Source organism: Pogona vitticeps, chromosome 4 (assembly GCF_051106095.1).
Source record: "Pogona vitticeps strain Pit_001003342236 chromosome 4, PviZW2.1, whole genome shotgun sequence".
Taxonomy (NCBI): Eukaryota; Metazoa; Chordata; class Lepidosauria; order Squamata; family Agamidae; genus Pogona; species Pogona vitticeps.
In genome coordinates, this window is record NC_135786.1 from 229955535 (window position 1) to 229970855 (window position 15321).

The window sequence follows — 15321 nt, forward strand, 5'->3', positions numbered from 1 at the left end:
TGTACAGTTGGGAAAAAAGTATGAAGTAACTGAGGGTTTGGGCTATTTTGCCACACTGGCGCACCCACACAATTTATCCAGTTCATAAAATCATAGAATAATGAGGTTGGAATGGACCTATAAAATTATTGAGTCCACCCTACCCCTGTTCAATGCAGGAATCCAAATCAAAGCAGATGTGACAGATGTTTGCCCAGTTGAATGCCTCCAGCTTTGGGGTGCTCCCAAAGTAATTGGCTCTACTGGCGTACTGCTCTAACAGTTAAGAAGTTTTTTTTCTGATATTCAGCCGAAATCTAGCTTGCTGTATCTTGAGCCCATGTCCTACACTCTGGGGTGATTGAGAACAGATCCTAGAGTGGACCAGTCGCCCAGATAGGTGGGATATAAATCTAATAATAATAATAATAATAATAATAATAATAATAATAATAATAATAATAATAATAATAATAATAATAATAATAATAATAATAATAATAATAAAATAAATCCTGCCCCTCCTTTGTATGATTATCTTTTGAGTATTTGAAAAGTGCTATCATATCTCCCTTCAGTCGTCTTGTCTAAACATTCCCCATTCTTTCAGTCTTTCCTCAGTGGACTATTAAGTCATATGTGCAGATTATCTTTCCAGTTTCCTAGCAAGAAGAACATGTGGGCATCAGATACCTGTTAAATTCTTTTTCAATTAATATGGAAGTAAATCTGTGCAAGTAAAAAGGTGCACATTTTTAAAATGTATGCATTTTAGTCCATGTAAAAATGCTTGATTTGGGAAGTATGCATACCAAAATATACATGAATTTGCATGTAAGGAAGAGGAGAAAATTCCACAACTCAGTAAAGAAATGTGAACAGATCAGGACAGGATTCTGAGAAACGCACTAGAACTGTTAACAGGGTCTTCTCAGTGGTTGCTCCTAGCCTCTGGAACTCCCTTCTGATATAGCCCAAGCTACCCCCCTCTGTTGTCCTTCCACCATCTGGCAAAGACATTTGTCTTCAAACACGTTCTGAAGACTGACTGCTGGTGAAGGAGCTTTTGACGGGTGTGCTGTACTTCTTTTGCTCGACCCGGTCTTCTCATAATTTGTTTTACTTAGTACAGTGGTGTCTCACTTGACGAGGATAATCTGTTCCAGCAAAATCGCTGTTAAGCGATATCCTCATCAAGTGAAATGAAAAATCCCATTGAAATTCATTGAAAACCCGTTCAATGCGTTCTAATGGGCTGAATAACTCACCGTCCAGCAAAGATCCCCCATAGGGTGGCTATTTTCTGCTCCCTGTCTTGCGAAAAAGCCTTCCTAAACACAGCGGGGAGCCATTTTGTACACCCAATGGCCATTTTGAAACCCGACAATCAGCTGTTTTTGATCATCGTAATGCGAGGAACCGATTCTTGCAAAGCGAAAAAAACATTCAAACATCGTTTTGTGGTCACAAAAGCGATCGCAAAAACTTCATCGTGAAGCGGATTCATCATCAAGTGGGGTAATCGTTAAGCGCAGCACCACTGTAGTTAGTTTTCAACATAATTCAATTGAATATACAACTTGCTCATTTTTTATGCAAGCTCTTTGAGTCCTGTTTGCAGAGAATAACAACCAAACAAAACAGACAGATTTTTCCCCCCACATTTCTAACGTGTGTTGAAATCTGTCCAGAGAACTCTTTGTTACTGCACTAAAAGTAGCAGTAAGGGAGAAGCAAAGACGTTTCCGAAGCTGTTGAGGATAAACTCTGTATGTAGTGGAAAGAACACTCTGTACTGAGAAAGTCCCAGGTTAAATCTCCCCTAAAAATAATCTCTGCTAACTGGGTTGGAAAGAACTCTTCCTTAGTCTCTGGAGAGCTTCTGCCAGTCAGAATAGAACGTAGTGGTCTGAACAGGCTTGTCATCTGACCCAGTTTGAAGCTGCTAAGCATAAGGATAACCAGTGTGGTGTAGTGGATAAAGTGGTGACTAAGGCTCACGAGGCCTGGGTTCGAATCTCCACTCATCCATGGAAGCTCACTGTGGGTGTGGAACTGTTAAAACTGCCCTTTAAATATCCCACTTACCTTGAAAGCTGTATCAGGGCTGCTGTAAGTGAGTTTCAACTTGACAGCGTATAACAACAAAGCGTAGGTATAAGGCAGTCTCGTGTATTCATCAGATTAAGAGGAATCTCTTTAGTTCCACTATGCCTAACCTCTTGGTCTCTGATAATCATGTTCATACCTTGGCTGGCACATCAGAACTTGTCTGGCTTTACCTTGTCAGCATCAACATGCTGTGAAAAACCAAACACAAAAGGGCACCTTTTTGAATCGCATCTAAGAGTTGCAAAAAAATTGTCAAAAGCGAATATGGAGAACGGCTTTTGGCGTCTGCACAAAGGCTATTTCCATCTCTACGAAAAACTGCAGTTCACAGTTTTGCTGCGCCCGATAACCGTCTTGTGTTGGATACCTCTTGCTTCAGAGACTGGCCTTGACCGATGCTGATGCAATGAAAAGTGAAAAAAAACCCTAGCCTGCAGCTGATTTAGAACTCTTAGATTTCTAGAGGGATGTAACTCTAGTCTTTACTCATTTCATCCTGGCAGGTGAGGAGAAAAAAATCTCAGAGATTGCTCCGTAGTGGATTCTTTGTTTACATTTTTGTTTGATTGCTTCTTTTGCCTTTGAGTTAAAAATAAATCATGTCACTATTTGTGCAAAGAAACAATGTTTTGCCAGTAAACCTTCTATTCCATTCAAAATATGAGATTGTTGTATGGAGTTAGTTTTATTTTTTGCTAAATCCAAGGTTTTTGCACACAATAAGAGATGGTTTCCCCCAACCCATCCTAATGCTGCTGTGTAAGAAAACCCTGGCCTTTACAATTTCGTGCAGGTGAAAATCTTGCAGTGGCTGACCATTTTTCCCCCCATCAGGATGTTTCATGGTGTCAAGACGCTTTCTTGTCAAAAACAAGTTACTCATTACACATTTCAATAGCTAGAGGACGGTCCAAAATGACAGTATATATGCCGTAGCTTTAGTAAAACTAAATCCCTCTGCTATGAATGTACATCAAATATGTTTGTATTAGGTCCAATAACCTGTTTCAGTAAAAAAATCTTAATCTGGTCTTCTAGTTTTAAATAGTCCACAAATTAATTCCAACAAGGTTTTCAAATTATTCTGGATGTTCTTAGGCACTATTATTTGTGATTTGTCTGGTTTTCTTTTGGATAGGCTTGCAGCCCCCTAAAAGACAAAAATTCAGCACAGGTAGCCTCAGGGTTACTGCTACTATGGCTGGTAGACTTTTTGGTGGTGGTGGACTCCTGCTTGTGGAATTGTCCCCCCAAGTAAGGGCCACGTTATTGATTATAGGTAAAGGTAAAGGTTCCCCTTCGCATTTATTCCAGTTGTGTCCAACTCTAGGGTGTGGTGCTCATCCCCGTCTCCAAGTCATAGAGCCAGCATTTGTCCATAGACCGTTTCCGTGTCACGTGGCCAACGTGACTAGACACGGAACGCCATTACCTTCCCACCGTGGTGGTACCTGTTTATCGACTCACAGTTTTACGTGCTTTCAAACTGCTAGGTTAGTAGGAGCTGGGATGAGCGACGGGAGCTCACTCCGTCGCGTGGATTCGATCTAACGACGGCTGGTCTTCCGACCTTGCAGCACAGAGGCTTCTGCGGTTTAACCCGCAGCACCACCACATGCCCCCTTATTGATTATATCCATGATTAAATCAGAAAGCAAATTGTGCTGCTTATATACCTACCGCCCCATAGTGCTTAAAGTGATCATTGAGTGGCTTGCACTTTAATTAGGTAGGTTACACATTCCCACCACCACCACCCCCGCACAAGTTGGGAACTCACTTTATTGACCTTGGAAGGACCTTGGAAAGCTGGTCAACTTTACTTCTTCCGATTATTTTTACTTGTAAGATGCTTTGAGCTTTCCGGGGAAAAGGCATCTAACAGGTTTAATCAGTAGCTTCTCCTTTCTGCTCCCTGTAGCATGGGCAGGAGTTGTACAGACACGTTTACTTGGGCTGCAAAGAGGAAGACAATATCCAAAAGAACTTTGAGCTGCTGTACACAACCCTGGCTCTCATCACCATTGAGTTGGCCAATGAAGAAATGGTCATTGACCTCATCAGAGTGGCAGTGGCACTGCAGGTAGGACTTCTGAAATCTGTATGATTTGGGTTTTTGTTTTCGATATCTGTGGTTGTATTGCAATGGGTACAAATATTGTAATATGATAGTCATATGCCATAAAGTCAGTTCTGACTTATGGTGGCACTTTCCAGGGTTTACCATTTCCCCCTTCTGGGGGCATTCTGGGACTGTACAGCTTGCCCATCATCATACAGGCTGGCTGTCCTTGCAGGAGGCGCAGTGGAGAATCGAACTCCCAACCTCTGGTTCCTCAGTCAGATACCTAAACTACTGAGCTATCCAGCCAGCTGGTCATAGAGATACCTCAAACTTTCTCTGACAAATATTCTCCAGAAACATTATTGGAGATATGCTGATTTTTCAATCAGTATTCCCTAGAACAGGGTAGGTAGACTGAAGGTACACTTGCTTTTATCTTATCCACAGTAAGAACAAAATACAGTGGTGCCTCGCTTAACGACGATAATCCGGTCCAGGAAAATCGCTGTTAAGCGAAAACATCGTAAAGCAGGGGAAAAAACCATTGAAACGCATTGAAACCCGTTCAATGCATTCCAATCAGGTAAAAACTCACCATCCAGCGAAGATCCTCCATACAGCGGCCATTTTCGCTGCCTGTATAATGAGGAATCCGTCCCTAAACACAGCGGGGAGCCATTTTAATTACCTAGTGGCCATTTTGAAACCGCCGATCAGCTGTTAGAAAAAGTCGTTTTGCGAAGAATCGGTTCCCAAAGCAGCGAACCTATCATCGCAAAGCGAAATTCCCCCATTTAGACCATCGTTTTGCGATCACAATTGCAACCACAAAAAGATTGTTGTTAAGCGGATTCGTCATAATGCGGGGCAATCGTAAAGCATTCATTTTTAGTACTAGAATTGAGTTTCTCAAGTTTCCTTTGTTTTGATAAATAGAAGGTGAATTAGGAAGTCTTACTGTTATTGTGTCATTAAACAACCGGAAGTAAGGAAGCCTGTTCCTACTCCAAGTAACTCGGAAGTCTTGGAGCACACATTTTCAGATCATCGCTTGCTGTGATGAGTTGTGGTTTGGACATGTGGATGAAGATGAGTTGTGGTTTGGAATGTTGGTGGCAGTAATTCACCATGCCAAACTCTGTCCAAAACACTCACAGCTTGGGCTGATGTTACCTGTTAAAAACATAACTTTGTCCCGGTGTTTCTGTGCCTGTCCAAAGCATGGCGCCAATACTGTACTTGAATAGTATCCTTTTTCATTGAAGGACATCGCAATTGTTAATGAAGACAACCTGCCCATGTTCCATCGCTGTAGCATCATGGCTATGGTCGCTGCGTACCTCAACTTCCTAAGCCAGATGATTGCGGTTCCTGCTTTTTGCCAGCATGTTAGTAAGGTACTGAATTGCTTCTCCGGGTTATGCCTATTCTCTTGCGTGGGGTACGAAGGATGGATGTGATTTTCAGTTCATGTTTTATTAGAATTTACCACCAAAAAAGAAAAACTGCAGAGTTTGCACATGGAAGAAAACAAAACTGGCAGATGTAGCCATTCCACGTTGGTGCATGAACATGGGGTGGGGCAATTCAGTTTTGGAAAGTTTTTGAGGGGCTCTGCTCATTAAGAATTTGGTGGGAAGTTTTAAAAGAATGTATTTGCTTATCCATAAATTATCACTAGATTCCGTTTTAAAGTGAAGTTCAAAATACACTTGGAAGGTTCTGCTCCGACCGAAATCTAGAGGAATGTTTGAGAAAGTTGGAAAAACTCTGAAAAATTTAGTTATTTCTCCTCCTCTTTCAGAGAAATTCAGCCATATGTTAGTCTTATACTGACATTTTTGGGGCACAGGTGTAACTATAAAATATAACCATTGTGCCATTCAATTTTATATTATTTCTCTTTTCAGGTTTAGAGTGTAGGTGTTGTTTCTGGGCAACAGTTCCGTAATTCATTCCAGGCGTTCCTCAGATATTCCTCTGGATTAGAGATGGGCATATCTGATTCGTCCCAGTTCATAAAGATGGTAGCACAGGTGCTGCTGCTCCCCTTCCCCGCCTCCTCAGCTGATCAGCCACTCACAAGGCCCAGCTTGCTTGCTTTTCCCACCTCCTCGGCGAATCTCCCAGTCATGAGCAAGAGCCCAGACTTCTCTGCCCCGCCCTTTTCTTTGAGTGGCAGATCAGCTGAGAGGGCAGGGCAGAGAAGCCTGGGCTGTTGCTCATGACTGGGAGATCAGTTGAGGAGGTGCAGGAAGCTACCACAATGGGCCTGGGGAGTGGCTGACTGAGTCAGAGGAGGCAGGAGAGAGAAGCAGTGGCATCTGTGCTGCCGCCTTTATGAACTGGGACGAACCGGTTCGTGCCCATCTCTATTCTGGATATCAATCTGAGCAGAAACTTTCAAGTGTACAGTTTTTTGAACTTCACTTTAAAATGGAATCGAGTGGTAACTTATGGGACGTACTTTAAAAGATCAACAGACAACTTTCAGAGGTCTTGCCACCCTCTGGACTTGGGCAAGTCCTCCCGGTGTCCCTTTATTTGCATGTAGATATTGTACAATTCACACAAAGCACGAATAGATGCGATCATTATTTTGGATTTATTGAGAACAAACCTTATCTTGATTTTCTGCCCTTTTCCCCACCAGGTTATTGAAACCAGAAACGTAGAAGCACCATATTTTTTACCTGAAACCATTTTCAGAGAGAAGAAATGCAAGTATGGAAAATTTAACTTTTGGTAACAGAACTATATGTTATTTTCTTGACTCAACACTCAGAGGGCTCATAGCACAATAATAAAGCTATTTGGTGGTTCCGTTGGGAGAATTTATCTTAAAACACAGTTGTGTTACTAAACACAGCTGTGTTTACTAAAAGATAGATAAATACCTATAAACCTCTCGCACCTGGGGATAAAAGGATCCAATAGTATTCTTCACCAAAGACCTTGGGGAGCTGGTGCAAGTCAGAGTACAACTGGAACCAAAATGGATGAGATGGCAGCTTTGCAATGAGAAGTAGAGCTGATTTAAATAAATGATGTTTGATTATCCTCCAGTACTATTTTCTATCTTCAGAAACTGCAGACTATCTCACTTTTGCAGGAACTGGGTGACTGGACTGTTTGGATATAAATGCTGAGCTTTGCTTGCATGTTAACTGCATATTGCTGCCCTGGAGAAATAAATAAAGTTTTATTACCTCGCAAAGCCACAGTCAAGCCCGCTTCTGTCCTCAGATAGATAGACAAATAGTTCCGTCTTGTGTAAGGTGGCATTCTGTATTTCCCATGTGTTAGAGTGGGATGAGGAACCTGTGATCCTCCAGATGCTGATGACCTTCTCTTTTCATCATCCCTACTAGTAATCATGCTGGCAGGGAATTTTGATATATGGAGATCAATAACTTCTGCAGGGCTACAGGGTCCTCTGATCATTTTTAGAGGGGAAACCAGAGGCAGAGTGTGTTCATTTCATTGGGAACAACTCAGAGCCAGAATACTGGAGGTTTCCACAGTTCATCTCTCCCTGCAGCTCATTAGCTTGGAAAGGTTTGCCATCACTTCTTCGGCTTCTCCCCATCACTGGATCCAGTTCTCCGCTTCTCTCCAGCAGTCTGTGGATTACAGTGTGATACCCTAGTTGGAGTGTCAGACTCAGGAGACCTCAGGTTCAAATCCTCATGCAACCATGACACGTGGTGTGGGGAAACAACCTGCATCACAAGGTTGTTATGAGGAGAGAAGGAGGGAGGAGAGCCATGTAAAGTGCCTCGAGGCAACTATTGGAAAGGTGCGATATAAATGCAAAAAAATGAATGCTGCTCTTGCACAGAATGGGAGGAGCCAATATGCTCAGCCATGAGGAGAAGTGAAGCTGCCAAACCCTTGGTTTGACTTCAAAGTGTTAATGCTCACATATAAAGCCCTAAACGGTTTAGGACCTCGATACTTGGTGGAACGCTTACTCCCAACTAGTTCTACCCGTGTCACCCGCACGGGCCAGGAGGTGAGGCTGAGGAGCCTGACGCTGAGGGAGGCCCGGAAGGAAAGAACTAGAAACCGGGCCTCCTCGGTGGTGGCCCCTCGCCTCTGGAATAACCTTCCCCCTGACATTCGCGCGGCTCCCTCACTGGGTACTTTTAAGAACCAACTAAAAACGTGGATGTATACGCAGGCCTTCCCTTCCAGTTAATTCCTGACCTCTTTCCTTTTTTCTCTTTATTTGATTTATTTTGTATTTTTCCCATCTTGCAGAATCATTTAATTAATTAATTGTTATACATTTTTCTTGAACTAGTTTTGCTTTATGTTGTAAGCCGCCTAGAGTGGTCGAAATGACTAGATAGGCGGGGTATAAATACAATAAATAAATAAATAAATTGGGTGTAGGCCGTGTAGAACAGCCTCCCGTTCTTCTTCTTTATGTCGGCATTTGTCCAATAGAGTGAACAACGGAGAGCAAAAGTGATCAGGAAGAGCAGTGGGGGTAGCAAAGCTATGCTGATTTTAAATTCTACGACCGACACTTGCCAACATCAGAGGAATAAGGCACTGTAGCAAATTGCTACTAGTTAGGAAGTCAGCGCTCGTATTTCCTGTCACAGTCCGAGTCACATGATGGATGTCTGACCAGAAATACAAGCCTTGACTTCTCAGCTAGCAATGGGGCATTTTGTGTGAATTGCCAGCTTATGGACAGAGGTCTGCTCTGGCATAGTGAAGTAAACAGATGATCAGCCATTCTTGATTCCGAGCTCTGAATACAGGAGTGTGGTCTGTTTGATGTTGCTAACAGCTAGCATCCATAAATCGTGTGCCAAATAAAATCTGTTAGTCTTTGGGACTTCAGAAGATTCTTGGTTGTTTTAAAACTTAACATCTATTGGAAAGTCAGGATGAGGAAGAGAACAAAAATGAATAGAAATTTTGGCATTTGAATATTTCATTATAATTTACATTTGCACATTCATTCATTCATTCATTCATTCATTCATTCATTCATTCATTTATTCATTCATTCATTTGTGCACTATTTGTTTGTTTTCTGATGAAATGATTGAAACATAGTAATTGCTGTTTATGTTTTGAAGTCTTCCCAAGTCCCTGGGAAAGGATGAAACAAACCTGTTCTTCCTGACCAACCAGATCGCAGAATCCCTGGCCGGCAGTGGCTACAGCGTGGAGAGACTATCGGTGCCATATGTCCCTCTTGTGACAGGTGAGTCATAAGCCCCCCATTCCTGACTCCAGTTCTTCTCTACCTTTGTCTCCTAGTCTAACCTGGGATAGTTCCAGATGATGCTTTTATGATTCACTTTTCTTGCCTCATTCATTTCATCAAAAGGAGGGATCCTTCCATTTGTAAACTCACATATCTTCTACCGCTTAGTTCCTTTTTCATACTGCATACAATCCACTAAGGAAAGGAAGATGGAATTGCTGCTCAGTGCTTTAAGGAACAGTCCATCTTTCTGCCTCCTGAATCCTATTGTGGATTTACACTGGCATAAGTGTAATAGCCTAAGTCACAGTGGTGAATGGCTGCTAATTAGTGAGTTGCTTCTTGCATCGCTAGTCTTGCAAACTGCGTGCAACTAGGAATGCAAAACAACAACTCATTAATCAGCACCCTTTTATTGCGATAGTTTACACTGTTACTCTTAAGACCAGCACAAATCTGCGACAGGATTCTGGCCATTGCATATCTTTAAATTGCAAAATATTCAATGGCTGAAATCCTGGAAATCAGTAGAATTTATGGAGGAGTTGACTTACTCAATTTCCACTGATTCAAAGACCTACTTTAGTTGTAACTTACTATATGGAACAGCAGGGTTCCAGCATAGCATGCAGGAATCTATACTGAGCTGAAAGTAGCATCCTCTGGCTGACTAAGAAGATAAATTCTACATATCAGTGTTTCACCACTTATCCTGAACTTATTGTCATGTTACTGATATTTATTAGAACTAATTCTTTGCCTGAGTCAGGTGGATTTCTTCAAATTGCAGGCAGGTGCTCATCTGATTAGTCATTTTCAAAAGTTCTGATTTCACCCCAAGGGTGAAGAGAGATGCCACAGGTTGCACATGCAAATCTTATATAAGGGTGGCAGACTGAACTTTACAGTGGTGCCTCGCTTAACAAGCGCACCGTTTAACGACAAATTCGCATAGCAACCCGTTTTTTGTGGTCGCTAATGCAATTGCATTGCAATGTTTAGATAGGCTAAACATCGCATTGCGATGATCGGTAAGCGTTTCGCTTACCGATCTTTGCATGGCGATGTTTAGAAAACAGCTGATCGGCGGTTCCAAAATGGCCACTGGATCAGCAAAATGGCCGCCCACAGTGTTTTTGCGCCCTGCCCTCGCTTACTGGGCAGCGAAAATGGTGGCCAGATGGGGGAATCTTCGCTTACCGGTGAGTTTTTCCCCCATAGGAACGCATTAAATAGAGTTTAATGCGTTCCTATGGGGTTTCCCCCCCACATAGCGACGAATCTGGATAGCGACGTTGATCCTGGAATGGATTAACATCGCTATGCGGGGCACCACTGTATTAATATTTGAAATGCCCTGTTCTCAAACTACCCGCTATTCATACTGAACATGGACCTTTATACACCTGTCATCCTTTGTAATGAGATAATTATTAATCCTATTTGCCTTTGCCAGTTTTAAAGCTGTCCTTGCAATGTGCAACTTTTAAGAAATTGTGGAACCTTGTGAACAACTGGGTGCTATTTTGATCTATGAAATAAAATCTGTTCTGTTCTCCTGGAAGGAATTCTGGACATTTGTCATCAATGTGTGAATGGCTGGCGTCCATTCCACATTTATTGCATGGTTTAAAAAAAATCCCAGTTAAGCTTCTGACATCTGCCTTTAAATAAGTAGAAAGCTCTGCTAGGGAGCACGGTTACCCAAGACACTCAGAAAACACCCTTAAATTATGTAGTAAACGAAACCATGGTGTACTTTGCTGTGAAATAATTTTCTGGGCTCATAATTGAAAAGATTATCTATACGTGGGTGTAATCATTATTTGCGAATTTTACAACGTGCTTTAAATCCATTTCTGCTATCTCCTCGGTTGAATCCGTTTGCATTTATCATAGAAACTCCTTTGAAAGGAACAAAAGTTATTCGATAGAAGTAGCACTCAAAGCCTTTTCTGCATGACCATTGGAGGCTTTTTTGTCTTGCAAAAGCTAACTCCTCCCCACCCGATATACCCTTTGCCGTATCACCAGATATGGAGCATCTCCAGTGCCATTTGGCACGCAGCAAAGAAGCTGTGACACATAGAGACTCTCTTGTGCATCCAGTTGTTTTGATTCTGGCAAATTACTTCTGCTATCCGCATACTTGTTTTTTTCCAACTAATATGTCATCCTATTTCCATTCTTACATATCTCCTGAAATTTAGCACTATTTCCGTCTGGCAAAAAGCCTCATAAATGCAGGCGCAAATCAAAAGGTAAATCTGAGCCATAACTGCCTGTCCTCCATGTAGCTTTTCTCTGTCATGGATAGGATCCATAGGCATTCCACACAAGTGCCCTGTGTATAGATAGATACCGCTAGTCTTCAGTTAGTTTCTGTATTTGTTTCTCCTCCTTGTGTTGTCGTGAACTCTGCAACTCTAGCTGTAGCTCCTTTCTGCTCTTCTTTCAGCTCTTTTGTGACATTTAGCAAATGGTTGTGGAGAGGGTGGTGGGCGATCAGCTTCAAGCGCACCTGGATGAAACAGATGCCCTGGATCCATTTCAGTCGGGCTTCAGGCCGCGCCATGGCACAGAAACGGCATTGGTCGCCCTGTGTGATGACCTACTGAGGGAGGCTGACAGGGGCAAAGTGTCCCTGCTGGTCCTCCTCGACATCTCAGCGGCCTTTGATACCATTGACCACGGTATCCTCCTGGGGAGGCTCTCCGAGTTGGGAATTGGTGGCCTTGCATTGGCCTGGCTCCGTTCCTTCTTGGAGGACCGCCCCCAGAGAGTGCAGCTTGGGGAGAGCGTCTCGGCCCCGTGGAATCTCAATTGTGGGGTCCCACAGGGGTCGATCATCTCCCCAATGCTGTTTAACATCTATATGAGGCCGCTGGGTAGGGTCATCAGGGGGTGTGGAGCCCGGTGTCATCAGTATGCCGATGATACTCAGCTCTACATCTCCTTTCCACCTACCGCAGGGGAAGCCGTTCTGTCCCTTCAGTGCTGCCTGGGGACCGTACTGCAATGGATGCAGGAGAACGGGCTGAGGCTGAACCCGGACAAGACGGAGGTACGAAGGGTGGGTGCCCCCACAGTCGGGAACTTGGGAAACTCCCTCTCTTTTGGGGGGGTGACCCTTCCCGCTAAGGATGGGGTCCGCAGCTTGGGAATCCATCTTGACCCGGCGCTCACTATGGAATCCCAGGTGACGTCGGTGGTCCGAACCGCCTTTTACCATCTCAGGCGGGTGGCCCAGCTGCGGTCCTATGTTGATGTTGGGGCGCTCACCACTTTGGTGCATGCGCTCGTAATCTCAAGATTAGACTACTGTAATGCGCTCTACGTGGGGCTGCCTTTGAGGCTGCTGCGGAAACTTCAGGTGGTGCAGAATGCGGCGGCCAGACTTCTTAGTGGGGTGAGAAAATTCCAACATATCTCGCCCACTCTGGCCGCATTGCACTGGCTGCCCATCCGTTTCCGCATCGACTTCAAGGTGTTGATGCTCATGTACAAAGCCCTAAACGGTTTAGGGCCTCGATATTTGGCGGAACGCCTTCTACCACCAAGTTGTACCCGTGTCACTCGCGCGAGCCAGGAGGTGAGGCTGGGGAGCCTAACGCCGAGAGAGGCCCGGAAGGAAAAGACAAGAAGTCGGGCCTTCTCGGCGGTGGCTCCTCGCCTCTGGAACAACCTTCCCCCGGACATTCGCGCGGCCCCCTCGCTGGGTATTTTAAAAAAGCAATTAAAGACAATGCTGTTTCGGCAGGCCTTCCCCCCCACCCCCCCTTAGCTAATCCTGATATTCCTTTTTTCTTTTTCTTAGTGTATAATTTCATGGTTGAAAGTTTTCTTCTTTGTAAATTTGTTTTTAGTTATTGTTGTACCCCTGTTGTGAGCCGCCTAGAGTGGTCTATTGACTAGATAGGCGGGATATAAATAAAATAAAATAAAATAAAATAAATAAATAAATAAATAAATAAATAAATAAATAAATAAATAAATAAATAAATAAATAAATAAATAAATAAATAAATAAATAAATAAATAAATGGTTCAGGACATTACTGTGAAGTTAATGATTGGAGTTAGAACATATCTAGCCTGTTTACTGTTATTATTTCCATTATGCACTGTCCACCAAAAGTTGGCTGGATTTAGTTCCTTTAATATTGGGCTATTTCCAAGGAGTGGGGACATTCATAGGTATTTCCTAAAAAAAATGTGCTGTTCCAGGTAAGACAGCCTTCTGCAATTGGTGCACTGCTCTTTCCCACGAGGAACTGAAAAACCGGGGGTCGACAGCTTTGCTGTTAACCTATTTTGTGAATGCCTGGGTAGAATTGTAGGTGGTCCCTTTGTTGTTATCCTTGAGGTATCAGGTACAACCCGTATCTGATCAAAACAACCCGTAACATTATCCCAAGCAGTTCATGGATGATGTATTTATTGCTAACTTAAATTTAGAAGTGGACAGTTAAATTACTTTAATTCTCTCCAGTACTTTTCTGGTAATTCACAAAGGCCAAAAGGAAGTGTAATGTACTATTATTATTGACTGTGCAGCCGAGCTACTTTTGTCGCTCTGTATGCCTGAACAAGTAAGTGGACTTCTGGAGAAAACAGTCTGGTCTAGTGGATAGAGCGTCAGACTAAGACTCCGAAGACCTGAGTTCCAATCCTCACTCAGCCGTGAAAGCTCAGTGGGAGTGGCAATGGTAAACCACTCCTTGAACATCTCATTTCCTTAGAAAACCCCATTATGGGTGCCATAAGTAGGAAGCGACTTGATGGCAAATAATGTACAGAATTTAAAAAATCATCTACAGTTGGCAGTGCTGATGAGATGGAGCTATTTGTTTACCTGATGAACTGAAGAACCAGGTGGTCATATCAGTGGCAGAAAGCAAGCTTCATCCAAACCCAAAATGGCATGCCAGGTATGCATCTTTGCCATGCAAGTGAATGGCTGGTGCCTGTTCATCTGGAGAAATGTGGAATCATTGAATAATTGAATTGCAAGGGGGCTATAAAGCCATTGAGTCCAAACCTCCTGCTTAATGCAGGGATCCAAATCAAAGCAGATCTGACCGATGATTGTCCAATTTTCTCTTCAATGCCTCCAGCACTGGAACCACTCACCGCCTCCCAAAGTCATTGGTTCCATCGTCATATGGTTCTAACAGTTAAGACGTTTTTCCTGATATTCAGCCTAAATCTGGCTTCTTGTAGCTTGAGCTCGTTATTACATGTCCTGCAGTTGAACTTCTACTGGTAGAAGTTTTCTTGGGCAAATGCTCTCTGGGACAGCATGCTGATGATTCACAAGCTGGATAAAAAGATATCTTGAGCAGCCCTAAGTAATCAATGATGTGCACCTCTTTATTTGAAGAATGAGTCAAGATTATTAGGTACAATCACCATAGACGTCAGCAATTTGTTGGTAAAAGTCTTCAGCAATTATTTCGGAGTCGCTCGTTTTCATAACTAAGGAGGCAGTTAAAAATGCAGTGTTCTGTGTTTCTGATATATGAGATGGAAAGGCCAAAAAATTGTAAAGCTGATTTGCCTTGCTTGGGTTTGAGGCAAAGAGAGTAGGAGTTTAAAATGAAGGTTTTTATGACGTTCTTGCTGCATTGTTTTGTACAGATGAAGACAGACTGTCCAGGAGGAAAAGCCTTGTGGACACCCTGTCCATTCAAGTAGACATTCTGCCAGGCGGCTGCCATATGGAAGAAAAGGTATTTAACGTCCTTGTTTATGGGGGGGGGGGGGAGAGAGAATGAAACGTTTTCATTAAATTCTTTAAATGTCTTCAGTTGTTTCAGAAACTTGTCTTTCCACACCAAGAATCAGTTCAGGCCCCTGGTATATTCTACCTAATTTCATAAAAGTATGTCTCTCAGAGACAACAGACGCCATGGCCGTTGACTGATGGATTCTG

At 43.0% G+C, this 15321-nt stretch overlaps 1 protein-coding gene across 2 annotated transcripts in view; it reads left to right on the forward strand.

The window, feature by feature from the left end:
* Window positions 1–15321, forward strand: part of EFR3A (EFR3 homolog A) — a 107826-nt gene that overhangs the window by 79074 nt on the left and 13431 nt on the right. The window contains exons 16-21 of one of the 2 annotated variants that reach the window (XM_072999346.2): window positions 4013–4174; window positions 5422–5553; window positions 6810–6880; window positions 9256–9383; window positions 11597–11647; window positions 15027–15118. In XM_072999346.2, coding sequence (XP_072855447.1) covers window positions 4013–4174; window positions 5422–5553; window positions 6810–6880; window positions 9256–9383; window positions 11597–11647; window positions 15027–15118 — 636 coding nt within the window. The remainder of the gene's footprint in view (window positions 1–4012; window positions 4175–5421; window positions 5554–6809; window positions 6881–9255; window positions 9384–11596; window positions 11648–15026; window positions 15119–15321) is intronic. The other variant, XM_072999347.2, reaches the window with a different exon arrangement.